Source organism: Glandiceps talaboti, chromosome 2, assembly GCF_964340395.1.
Source record: "Glandiceps talaboti chromosome 2, keGlaTala1.1, whole genome shotgun sequence".
In the NCBI taxonomy this organism is placed as follows: Eukaryota; Metazoa; Hemichordata; class Enteropneusta; family Spengelidae; genus Glandiceps; species Glandiceps talaboti.
The window spans coordinates 26,973,827-26,987,120 of NC_135550.1; the positions used below are offsets into that span (position 1 = coordinate 26,973,827).

At 36.0% G+C, this 13,294-nt stretch overlaps 2 protein-coding genes across 2 annotated transcripts; one reads left to right on the top strand and one right to left on the bottom strand.

Annotated features, from left to right (window-relative positions):
• Positions 1–109: 109 nt before the first annotated feature.
• On the bottom strand, positions 110–7,845 carry LOC144447421 (T-complex protein 1 subunit delta-like). Its single transcript, XM_078137445.1, has 14 exons — positions 7,623–7,845; positions 6,817–6,869; positions 6,581–6,670; positions 5,700–5,808; positions 5,357–5,499; positions 4,646–4,767; positions 4,221–4,353; positions 3,651–3,790; positions 3,236–3,332; positions 2,726–2,833; positions 2,101–2,231; positions 1,436–1,670; positions 967–1,080; positions 110–466 (listed from the first exon to the last, which is right to left on the bottom strand). Exons 1-14 carry the CDS (start codon positions 7,702–7,704, stop codon positions 452–454), a joined length of 1,572 nt encoding a protein of 523 aa, XP_077993571.1. The 5' UTR covers positions 7,705–7,845; the 3' UTR covers positions 110–451.
• A 296-nt stretch (positions 7,846–8,141) lies between these two features.
• Positions 8,142–12,270, top strand: LOC144451788 (protein FAM161B-like). Its single transcript, XM_078142694.1, has 3 exons — positions 8,142–10,138; positions 10,677–10,776; positions 11,029–12,270. Exons 1-3 carry the CDS (start codon positions 8,148–8,150, stop codon positions 11,320–11,322), a joined length of 2,385 nt encoding a protein of 794 aa, XP_077998820.1. The 5' UTR covers positions 8,142–8,147; the 3' UTR covers positions 11,323–12,270.
• The last annotated feature ends 1,024 nt before the right edge of the window (positions 12,271–13,294 follow it).

Sequence of the window (13,294 nt, forward strand, 5' to 3'; positions counted from 1 at the left end):
CAAGTCTGTCCATTTGTCGCTCTGATATGAGCAGGCCAAATTCAGTAAAACTTCCTCCATGTATTCCATTACAAATCACTTCAAATACTCATTTAAACGAAAATGTTGTTTTATTACTTTTTTGTACAGAAAATTGCAAAATGAAAACAAAGAGCAAACAAAGTTCTACTAAGTTCAAGTGCCACAAATACATTGAGACGAGACAAATGACCCCCAAACACCTTAGAAGAGTCATGAATGTAAAGGACACACTTCAAATATACAGACACTAATAAATACAGCAAGTCATTGCATTGACATGATTGTGTTGATACTGGGATTTACATAGAGCAAATACACTTATTTCAATGACAATTAGGATAATCAAGAGAAGAGCTGAATGTTCTGTTGTAACTGCAAAGACAGGATGATCTTCATGTCAATGTACTGGGGTGTTTTTTTTTCTGTCCGACTATCTTGTTCCAACCTACAAGAGATGAGAGAGAAGTGAGAATGTTAGTAGAGGAAACATACACATCAAACTATAACACTATGTGCTGGTTTTCATGACCTGACCTTTCACACAAATCCTACATGAAAAGATTACTAGTTAGTAAGTGTCTCCTTAAATAGTAATAGTAATTGATTTGATAGACAGCATCAATTGGAAACCTTGGTCTAAATATATTTGTATCATGTACATGTCAAATATTTTACTGGAGCACTCTTCAGCGCCATCTTTGCATAACTATGGCTCTGCCAGACAACTAACTGTTCTCCACACCCTAATTATTATCCTAACCTGACATGGGTCTTGAACAACCATCAATTTGACTTCTTCTTAGAACAGCTATGCGCCCCCCTCTTTCAAGTGATACTAATACTTGCCTAAATATCCAACAAGTTTCAGAGTTAGACAGGCTTGGTATAATTTTACATCGTAACTATGTCAAAATCACTTATAGTAATGCACAGATTGATACTTACTATATCATCTATCTTCATGATACTTCTAACACATTCTGATGCTAACTCGATGCAACTAGTTGATACCAACAATGGTTGTACAACATTCTCATCCAAGATATTGGTGATGCACCCCTGAATTAAAAGTGAAAACAAAATACAATGATTACTTGCAGTCTTCAAACACCAGATTGTAATAAAAAGTATTGGTATATGCAAGTTGAACTGTAGATCGTCAGAACTTTTAATCAAAACACTTGTTATCCTCATCATCATCAGATGAGGGAAAGGTTTGTGTCATCATTTGATACTACAGTAGGCAAACCTGTCAATGGAAAATGATGGCCATCTCCTTTGAATAATTTCATGATAATACCATCTAGTATGTGCTTTTGTTGGAATTTGTACTATTAGGCATTCCATCCCAGTGTATTACTTTTTTCAACTAAAGGACACATGAATTACATAAACACACTTGTTATCAACATACCTTTCTGACATTGATTCCTGCAGACTTTTCTCCTTGTGCATGTCTATTACGTAGTTCAGTTACTACAGATATTGGATTGAGACCAGCATTCTCAGCTAAAGTGTATGGTACCACTTCTAATGCCTCTGCAAATGCCCTGAAGCAGTAGCCCTCCATGCCAGTCAGTGATCTAGCAAACTCCATCAGACGAAGTGACATTTCAGTTTCTGGAGCACCTCCACCTGCAATCAATGCCCTACAAAGAACAACAGACAGGCTCAAAACTTGTGTCATGTTATGCAGCTTCCAGATAACTTGAAAACTTGTATCAACTTGCCTTAAAGTTACTCATCTGCCTGTTACATAATCAACATTACTGATGTCTTAGATCTAGTAAATCGAGATGACTATCCAGTATATGTGATTTTCACACAGCTGTTAGCATGCTAAACACCATGTTGCCTTTACTAGCAATATGTTGATTTTCTTCATTACAGTAAGATAAAGTCATTCATATTGTCCTCAGGTAGGGTTCAAGGCTGCTTTCCTCAATTGAAATCAGAAGAGGGAGCCCTATTTTCATCACAGGACATTCAGTAAGCAAGCAAGCAAGCAAGACAAGACACAAGTCACACCTCGACCAATAACCACTAACAAATGGTACAATGACACTAAATTACACTTACTTCTTTTTAACCAAACATCTGATGACACACAAAGCATCATGTAGGGATCGGTCAGCCTCTTCAATAACAAGCTTGTTAGAGCCTCTGACTAGAATAGACACAGTCCTTCCTGCATTGGCTGCACCAGTTACCTGTATGATCATAACAAGAAGAAACAATCATGAATGATTCCAAACACTCATGGATTGGCATTTACACCAATGACATGTTCTGAACATGTTGAATAATGCTGACTTTTTGAGCTGTAGGTCGTCAGAAACTTTAGTTTGAACACTTTTTATCCTCATCATCATCAGATGAGGGAAAGGTTTGTGTCATCATTTAAAACTACAGCATGAGAATGATTTCATATAGACAGTATCATCAGTCATAACACTAAGTACAACGCAACTTTTATGGGAAATTGTTGTCTGTATGTGTATAGGTCTATCCACAATTTGATAGGATTTTTTCAGTTGGAGATTCTTTCTACAAAGCACTTCTAACCTTCAAATGTTTCCAAGGCAAAAGCAAATTCAATTGGTTTAATATATATATATTGTGTGCATGTAAAGTGTAGAAAATTGGAGATAATGTAGGAACAACATGATATAGGAAACTGAAAATCAGAAAATGGTCAAATTACCTTTACTATTTTACCAGTTCCAGCAGATACTTCTTCCACAAGTTCTGCAGTTGCAAGATGCTCTGGTAGAAAATGATCTACACTTGCAATGGGTCTACATCCTAAACTCTGAAGAAAAATAAAATAACCTGTACAGTTAACATGAACAAAAAATCATGCCATCTAAAAATCTGAAAACATTTTTGACTCCCTAAAATATCGATCAACCTAAAGATAATAACAAAAGTTTAATATGGAAACTGATTGTGTCAAGTTCCTTTATTGCTTTGATATGTTGAATTCTATGGGTCGACATCAATGTTTTAACCATTCAGAATGAGCATGACATGTTCTCAGGTTGGGTACAATTCTGGTCTCCTCGCCTAGATCAGAAGAGGGAGCACTGTTGTCATCATAGGATTCTGATCAATGAATAAATTTTATTCTGTGCTGTCGCCACAAAGAATTACCCATATTGGAATAATAGATACATTGCAGCATTGTATTGAAGAGAAAACACAGCAATCTTACCTTACAAATGAATTCAATATCCTCCCTTTCAACATCTTTCACAACCATGATCTTCATTTTAGCGAGGAAATGAAGTGCTAAATCATTCACAGCATCTCTGTATCAAGATACAATCAATGGACATGTATTGTTATGGTTTCACATAGAAATGCTTCATAGGAAATCAATTATTTTGTTCAAACTACTATATCACAATTTTGAAACCACTCAAGAGTTGGCTACATGTGAATACTTCTTGTTTTGCATGATGACAAAATAAAATGTTTCCCAAAGATGTGCTCAAAACACTGTAAACTTGTCATCAAAAGTACACGGAGTCCAATTATTACCTTTGGAAGTAACATGATCCAAAATGAAGGTAACTGCACCCTGTTCATCTTTCTGACAAATTATCAGATATATTACTTATACCAACCTCAATATTGATTTTTGGATCAGCAATACATTGCATCCAGCTTTCTTAATTTGCTTGACTAGATTTAAAATATATTGTCTTTCTTCTCGTAAAACTCTATCCATTTGTGCATAATCAGAAACTACAACTTGGTTTTCCATCTGCAACAACAACAACAACAAACAACTTTTTTTAGGAAAAGATGCATGACAATCTACAAATTCAAAATTCAGAAGGCCCCCCTTCTAAGTTTGATAATGTAAGTAACCTCCAAGTACCCTGAACACAGAGAAAATGAAAACATTGTATGCACTGTCGTATTGAATTAATGAGGGCCCTTGTCTTTCCAAGAGTAAAATTTATTGTATCTCCCACTTCTGTAGGTACTTTGTAAGTTCTGCAACCAAAGTACAAGTTTCTCTTCTCTTGTCTTCAGTTTGGGTTCAAGCTTATATCCTCATCTAAATCAGAAGAGGGAGCTTTGCTGTCATCACAAGACAAGTGGTAAATATATCTGTCAAAAAGTAACATCAACCAACTTGGAAGGTCAAATTACTGCGTTAACTAACATGTCTTGAAAGAAGAACTTACATCTGTCTTGGGTGGTGACAGGCAAAATTGTATCAATCCTATTTTTGCTTTCTCAATCTTATGTAAACCAATGCTGGCTAACTTTTGGGTAAAAACTACTCCTTCCACAAGTTCTATGTCTTCCATGGTACCTCTGAAATTACAAAAAAAGTGACAGGATTTGCAAGTGCAAAATGCTAAAAATATTGGTAACCTGTGTATATAGAAATTCAACTCTAGACACATACTACGATTACGTTTTTAAAAGGATTCATTTTATGTCTACTGCACAGTTATATCTATTGAATATCTTTCTTCACATGTCTTAACTTCCACACTGCAATTAAAAGTGTTGATAGTGACCAGTTACTAGTGACTAGCCACACTTGTGTGCCAAAACAGTACTGATGATAACATGAAAGAAGCAACACTAGTGAACATCTTACCCTAGTTTCTGGATGACTTTGATATCTCTAAGGTCTACATTGTCTGCCCTTGCAGGGTCAATAACTTTCAGGACTGCATCCACTGCAATTGGTGCTAGTAGATTGGAATACTGGGATACAACCTAACAATAATCATGAAAATACAATATACAAAAATTACAAAAACGACAATACAAAGTAACATTCTAAGTTGCAGAAATCTATTAAATACTCGACATGAGAGCCAAAATGTTCAACGGCTAGCTTGGTCACCTACTAGTGGTCAGCTGTAACTAGGAAATTTGTCATCTTGATGATGATTGTTGATCAAGGCAGGTCAAAAGCTTAATTTTAAAAATACTTCAAACGGCTTGTGTATCACATAACATGTGTAAATCATTTTACGTGAGAGATTGTAATATTCCCACTTCTGGATAACCAACACAATAAGATGACCCTAAATAATCAACTCAAAATTACACAGTGCTTCAGGATTTGTTGTAAGAGCCCATTTCATTCACAGGAATTCTTAACATGCCTAGTAAAGTAACAACAGCATTTCAGTTGTTAATTAATATTGTATGCATCAGAGGTTCCTTTGAACTGTGTTTCAGCATCTACCATGGATAGTAACTTAGCGTTGGATCTTTACATTCATCATGTGCATACATTATTTCTTCATTTTTAACCAGACAAGATGAAGATTTTCAAGATCAGATTTAGAACACTTACTTTAGAAGAAAGTGATGTGGTAGCACTCTGGATTAGAGCGTCCCTATTACTCAGATCAACTGGTACAGACATGCTTTCTAAAATTTCAACAGCTTTACTGGAAGCCTTCTGGAATGATTCAGAAATTGTTGTAGGGTGGATACCTGAAATAAATAAATATACAAATGTTATTATTGTCATGAAAATTATCTTGGCACGTTTAGAGTCCTATAGTCAACGTACCAAATCTCCATGTTTATGATGTGCATGTTTATGAGCTGGATTGTTTATTACATCTGCACTTCAATCATTCTTGCATTTACTCTCATTGCAGTAGATCCCTGTATATGTAACATAATCTCACCTTTAGCTAGAAGTTTTGCACTTGCATCTAATAGGCTTCCAGCAATAACAACAACAGAAGTTGTACCATCTCCAGCTTCAATATCCTGTGATTTGGATAATTCTACAAACTAAATGGAGAACAAAAATAAAGTGAATTTAGTAAGAAAGACCATATTATTCTAAAACAGGAAAGTTTTAACACCTTGCTATATGCTATGTAACCTTCTTAGGGCATTTTTTTAAGTATCCTATGAAAGTTAATACAAGCATGACTGTATATTCAAACCAACTGCTGAAACATTTTAATAATTTGGAAGAGCATAGTATCTACCATATATCAGTTTATCAAATCTAAACTATGCAGACCATGTGATTATTCTTTGCGCATGTACGTCTGACAAGTAGCAGCAGTATATGGTGGAATTAAACTTGTGATTTAATTACAACAACCAAGTTTTACATTTGTGGAGAAGTCACCAGTATTTCTCTAAAAGCAATACTGGTTCCCAGATAAGTATATTTACTATTGGATATCATGTACATTTTGATTTTATTTCAGCTTTCTGTGACAGACCTGAAACTACTGTATGTTCAATTTCATGAAGTGCATCAGAGGTTCCTTTGAATATTCTCTCCACAGAAATCTCAGAGTTGGATTGTTTATTACATCATCTGCACTTCTATTATTTTTACATTTTACACTTCACAACATTGTGAAGTCCTTTTTGTAGTTTGTAGACACCATTGCATAATGCAGATATTTCATCAAAAGAATAATTTAGCCATTCTCCTCTATGACAGAATATTGACACATGTTCAGGTTACAGTTACTACTGCATGAAAATATGTCCAATCACACACTTGATGACTTTCCAAGACAGAATTGCTTGTTTATCTTACCATTTTTGCTGCTGGATGCAACACCTGCATCTGTTTCAAAATAGTTGCACCATCATTTGTTATTGTCACATCACCATTGGGGCTTTGGATCTATAAAATCAAATGTATACATTTCAAATAAACAAACATACTTCACAATTTATGCTTTATCTTAATTCTACTCACAAATGCAATTTGTCAAAGATGACCAATGTGTTCAATTCTTTGTATCAAATCAATTCATACATGTAACTTACCATCTTATCCATGCCCTTTGGTCCGAGACTTGTGCGGATTGCATCTGCAACAGCTGGAATTAATGAAATGGATCAATGTGGAGCTTCTTAGTTTATAATCAAAATATGTATAGAGAACTAGGATACAGCAATGTTCAATACATTCACACTTCATACTGAAACACACTCATTGTTGATTACAAGGTAATACCCCACCCCCATGTTACCCTGCCAGCATTCTGACATGCATGCTGTAAATAACAGGTTCATTTTTAGGTTTCGTTGGTCCTGCTTGCAGATGTAGTAAGTCGAGAACTCTCCTTTTTCTTTTTTTTAGTTTAGGAACATTGTCAGCATCTAGTCTTGTCCTCAGTGTGCAAGCGCTAGCAGGACTAAAGTTTCAAACTTTCACTAAATAAATGCCAGTCATCCTACAGGCTACAACACGTACATCACTAGTAATAATGTTAAATCACAAGTCTGTCACCTCTTAACTTAATTCCCCTATTGCTCGCGCTCGCCTAGTAATCAATGAATCGTTCCATGCATTAACATAAACAATGACGTTCACACCATTACCTGAAAGTGAATTAGTGAACATCTTTCCTTCTAGAATATGATAATCTGACATTATAAGGCTTCTTAATACGATACTCCACATGCCATGCTGTCAGAATATCGCAGTGTCGAGAAAACACATTACGCATTGGCCACTTCTTAGCCATAATATTGTAATGTTATTTTTTTTTAAAGAAGAGGTTGAGATTTCGACAAATTTTACCACCATTAGAGACTAGTCGGGTCTCAATAATTAATAGCCCAAATACCTTTCGCTGCGACGATGTTGCTCTCACGAATTTGAGTTGGTTTTTCTTTATCCTTGTATTGACGTCCTCCATATTCCGGCATATTTGTAGATATATGTATCAACCTACTCGGGAAACCAAAAGAAATGCACTGCCTTACTGGAAAAGTAAGGATGAATGTGGATTTTCAGACCTTTCTACTGAAGAATCACGTTTTCGCCTGTCATGCAAGATCCTGGGAATGCAATATGGCCGCTCTTAAAGTAACGCGAGATACGTGACCAGTACTTCTCGCGAGACATTTTTGTCCTCGCTCAATCTTGCACGAACTTGCTGTGCAAGTTATGACAACATCCTACGTATCCAGGCGTTATAGATATATATGTCATGCTCGCGTATATTTGGTAGACAATTTTTCGAGGTAGGGCTGACTTTTTGAAATTGTATTTCAATCGTTTTGTGCATACAAACCTTGACTAACCTGTATTCGTTAGTCAGTGCCCGAGATCGAGACTAAGTGTTGTAGTTGTTTGAAAGCAATCAAACATGGCAACCGGTCATGGCTTGTCCGTTATCACAAATTCATGTGTGAGAAATCCCGTAAATCCAAGAAGTAGACTTGCCGCCACCCTTGACGAGAGAGGGGGAACACTAAGGTCTTCATGGAAAGGGGAACTTGGGATAAATGGTGAATATCACCTGGACAACACAAGTCGGGAAGAGGAGGTGGATATCGTACTCGCTGAACCCCCAGGTCAAATATCGCCGCGGACTCTCAATTTGAATTCGACCGACCAGATGATAGAGACTCTAACCGATGAAGTAGGTAATCTTACTGATGAAGAATTTTATCGAAGATTGCAACAATTAAAACATGAACATAAAAAGACGCTCAAAATGGTTGAAAAACTGTATAGTGAAAAGGTAACAACAGAGTCTTATCCGGGTGAGAGCATTCACCTTGCAGATCACCACAAAACAAGACATATTGATGAACAGATCGAAGACGTAAACAGGGATCTGGGAGAGTTGCAAAAGAGCTATAGGTTAGGATCTCATTTAAAAGACAATGTACGAGACATGTCGGCCAAACCACCACTCCCACGAAGCTCGGGTGCACCTCACTCCCACTCAGCAAAGAAGGCTTGGTCATCCCCAGCTCGCAGATCTAGCCCAGGTAAACTTCGTCGTAGTGGTAGCTATTCTGGTGAAGACTGGAGTGACATTACCTGGAATTCCAGTAGTTTAGATGCCAGTGCCAGACAAGATGATGATGCAGCAAGCATATCGTCAGCCCCTGCCCAGGAACGACCATCATCAGCTCAGGCACGCATTGATGACATGTGGGAAGGATTCTCAGTGGATGACTATGCTCCACGTTCTCGCACTCGTGTTCGGCGACATAGCACCAGCTCCAGGGCATCGTCAGTCTCAAGTTCAAAGAAGGAATGGTCACCAAAGATAACAATTCCAAAACCATTCAAAATGACTCTCAGAGACTCTTGTAAAGTGAAGAAAAAGACCAGGGCAGCAGAAGAACTAGAAAGACAGCTTCTAGAAAAGGAGAAAGCAGAAGAGGCAGAATGCCAAAAGAAGTTCAAAGCAAGTCCAGCACCTGGTCACACATTTGTCCCCCTGTATGATGAAATCATTGAACAACAGGAACATAGAAGACGACAAAACAGAGAGTTTAGTAAAGAAATGGTGAAGTCTGTTCAAAAACCATTCAAGTTCTTAGAACGAGATGAAGAAAAGAAAAAGCATCGCCGAGCCATGTCACTCCCACTAACTGAAAATAAAACCAAACCCAAGCAGTTCAGAGCAAAACCAGTACCACAACATATGTACAACACCTCAATGTCTGACAAAATAGAGGAAGAGGAGGAATACAGGAGGATCAGGATTAAAATGAGGGCTGAGGAAATGCTAAGACAATCACAGTTACCCCAAAATATGCAGATCAGGGGAAGAGAATATACTGATGGCAGATCAAGACACAGAATGTTACAAGACCGTGAAAACAGGGCATTCATTACGAGGGAACACAAATTCAAACCAAAAGTCAATCATGAGGTTCCAGATTATGACCTACTCTATCGGAAATTCCAAAAGAAAGCATCAAAGAAAAAATATGAGAAAGAAGCAACAGCTGTCCAACCATTCAATCTTCGCACTGAAAGGATGAGATCAAGCAAGGAAAAAATTTTGAAAGAAATGGAAGAAGATGAAATGAGATTAAAGGAGCAGCGTTGGCCATATAGAAGTGTACGATCCATGTCACCAACACCAAGAGGGAGCATCAACATACCAAGTGACTCGATCCCAGCAAAGATGACACAGTCAGCACAATTGAGAGAGAGTTCAGTCAGAAAGAGCATTGAAGAAAGAGTGGAAAAACAGAAAGGAGATTTGGAGAAAGAAAGAATGAAAAGGTTGAAAGAGAGAAAGTTAAGAAAATCTATTTCAGAGAAAGCTGTGGCCAATGATCAGTCAGAAACAATGAGGTCTTCCCAGAAGGATAAAGTGAAGAAGTTCAAGTAAGTTATTATCATTGTTTGTGTCAACAAAAATCATTGTTGTTTATGCTAGACTACATTAGTGCAAACACATTTAATGACAATAAAATGTGATAAAGTCTCATCAAGAAATTTCCACCTTCAATTCTTTATAGTTATTTTTTGGATACATACAGAAAAAAGTGAACAGTGGAGTTAATATCATGGTATTGCTTTATCGTGTTACTTTGTTTTGTCATGATACACTGACAGTGTTCAATATCATCATGACATTCTATATGTCATGTAGTACTACTATACCTTATTTTATTTCAACAGAGCAACATATACAACTGGCAAGTGAAACTATTTTCCAACTAAGAATGACATACCCCATTGTTCTATTGACTGTTGAAAGTAATGGCCACCTCCTGAGATTTTCGTGAAATGGTTCACGTCATGTAAATGGACAGTGAACACAATCAACAGCTGCATTTTGTCAATAGAATACATGTACATGTACTTTCACAATCATTAATTTCGTTGTTAAACTAAGTTAAGAATTGGACACTTCTTTCAGGCAATCTGAACGGTCAAGACAGGAAGAATATGAAAGAGAATTACAAGAAATGATGACAAGAATTGAAAGCAGACCTCTGCTGTTTGAGAGAGAATCACAGGTAAGTTGTTTGATAGACTCATCTGTTTGTGCCTAGTGTTGCTCACCCAAATATTTCCATACTGTTATAGCATGTAGACAGACTAACTAAAAGATTAGAATGATGTGAAGGGAGAGGGGTTCAAAATGACTTTAGATGTTAAATGTTCGTTCATTCGTATATCAGTCAGTCAGTGTTATTATATGGTCTATTTACAATAATGTTGGAGTAAAATGTAATATAATGTGCCTATTATTAACTTTAAATTTCCAGACAAATGCCAAGCGAGAGGCAGAAAAGAAGTATAAGAAGGCTCTGAGAGAAGCTGGTGTACCAGAAGAGTTTATCCTTAGAAAGAGTGGAGGGAAAGCATCTGCCAGAGCTCTTGAAGACTATAGTGATGGTGACGATGATGACCATGATTATTCCTTCTCATTCTCTGGCTCCACCAGCCATTCTGCATCAGCCAAAGAAAGAGTTTCATCTCAAAGAGATGATGATAATGACTCAGATGATGATGTAACTGTTAGTTCTATACACAGTGATATTGACAATGATGCAGACTAGAAGGGTTTTATGAATACATCTCATGACTGCCCTCTGTAGGCAGATACAAAGTATTGTCTGTCCATAAGTTTAGTTTACAGTGTAACAATTTAATGTAAATATATCTAATAATTTCTAGAATTCTGATTACCACACTATTATTTTTAGTTTATACTACATATGATTCTGTGAAGAAAAATTAAGTTTAAAAGATAAATGTTGGAGATGACAATACCATTCCATAATAGTTATCTTTGAGAGAAGAGTAGCTTCTGAGTTAACACAGATGATAGTTATGTAATACTAATACAATAAAAGGTTGTATGACCAGCATCTGACTATAATTGGTTATTGTCAGGTAGATGCAAATGTCCACAATACTTAGCCAATTACTCAAAAAGGAAATAACCAAAAGATTATAGGGAGTACCTTGAAGAGATCATATAGTTAGATGTACAGTAATTAAGATGTTATATGTTATATTTATCAATATAGGAAACTAATCTGTCTGTTAATATTTTTGTATTTTCCATTTCTTGACAAAAACCAGTGCTTTATATATGTGTGTTTATATTGGTTGATTATACGGCAAATCTAACTATCTTTTACAACTTATAGATGAAAACTTGAGCTATTAAATTAGACAAATTGAATCAGGGATAATGTGTCTATTATTTTGGCATGGTTTTTGACCAACCCTTTGTAATTTTGGTTATTACTAGATCATAGATGACTTCATTAAAAGATTGTAACTTCGAAGAATTTGAATGTTATTTTTGCTTTATCACGGGGAAAGATTTGAAATGTGCCTTTTGTAATTGAAATGTTAGGCTTAGAATAAAATGTTTTGTAGTTGATCAAAAATTTATCAAATTATGTAATACATGTATATTTAATTTTCAGTTGAAAACTGTAAGGAGAAATCACTTTTGTCACAGTTAAATCAAATAAAATGTCTTATACTTCCAATATCCTGCATCCAAGTATATTTACTGCTCTACAAACTATAACTTATATAATGATGGACAAGAATGATAGACAGAAACTTAGTATAACACAAGCTCTTACACACTAATGGCTGTCATTTTTTATTTCATCATTGCTGCTTGGCTGCTCAGTGACTTGTGAATAAGGTGACAGCATACATCCATCTCTCACTACATAGTGTAAACATATGCAGCACTTTTTTGCCCATAAAATTGGAATTTATTGTTATCAAGAGATGGTGGGTGGCCCTGAACAGTGTTCAACCATAGACCCTATACGGTCTATGGTTCAACATTATGTTTATGGGCCACCCAGCATATAATATGTCAATATTTTATTCCTTTGCAAAGGTTATGAGTATGTTGTAGATTATCTGGAAAACTTTGGGCAAAACTTTGGTTTTGAATTTGATACCATGTTAGTTTCGACTTGTATATGGTTGTATTCATTAAATATTCAATATTTAGGCCCACTTTGCAGTCTTGGTAATCCCCACATATCATTTCACAGTCAATGTGTCTCATATAAGTTTTCAGGTTTGTGGGAAGTTCAAAGTGTTATGATCAGTGGAGACGCTGATGTAAGGTTCGTACTGTAAAATGGTCATTACACTAGTTTACCATATGGTACATGCTTAAATAATATGTATATGGTATGTGGCCATGTGTACAGACAGCTACACATACAAGTTGACTTGTAATGATTCCATACACCTCATGGTGTACAATATTGAGAGGGAAGTCATTATCATTGACAAATGTGTTTCAAAATATACTCCAGTTGCAGCTTCATTATGGTGACCCCATACATTATATTTTATTCTAAAAAAATTAAATATAATTTAGTGAGCAGAGTTTGTACATATGTAGAGTTTATTGTTAACTTCAGAATGTACACTTAGCCTTCAATAAGTGTAAATTATATGTAGTGATGAAAATTTCTACTGTCGAAGATTTCTTGGAAGCAAATCCCAGGGGGAAATCAAAATTTAAAATCCCCATCCCAC

What these genes read in the sequence shown, in the direction of transcription:
- LOC144447421 (XM_078137445.1), bottom strand. Translation starts at nt 7,704, where the DNA reads ATGCCGGAATATGGAGGACGTCAATACAAGGATAAAGAAAAACCAACT. An exon ending in AAAGTCATCCAGAAACTAGG is followed by an intron (nt 4,354 to 4,645) that starts GTAAGATGTTCA and finishes TTGTAATTTCAG; the next exon opens with AGGTACCATGGAAGACATAG. An exon ending in ATATTGAATTCATTTGTAAG is followed by an intron (nt 2,834 to 3,235) that starts GTAAGATTGCTG and finishes ATTTTTCTTCAG; the next exon opens with AGTTTAGGATGTAGACCCAT.
- LOC144451788 (XM_078142694.1), top strand. Translation starts at nt 8,148, where the DNA reads ATGGCAACCGGTCATGGCTTGTCCGTTATCACAAATTCATGTGTGAGA. An exon ending in GATAAAGTGAAGAAGTTCAA is followed by an intron (nt 10,139 to 10,676) that starts GTAAGTTATTAT and finishes CACTTCTTTCAG; the next exon opens with GCAATCTGAACGGTCAAGAC. An exon ending in TGTTTGAGAGAGAATCACAG is followed by an intron (nt 10,777 to 11,028) that starts GTAAGTTGTTTG and finishes TTAAATTTCCAG; the next exon opens with ACAAATGCCAAGCGAGAGGC.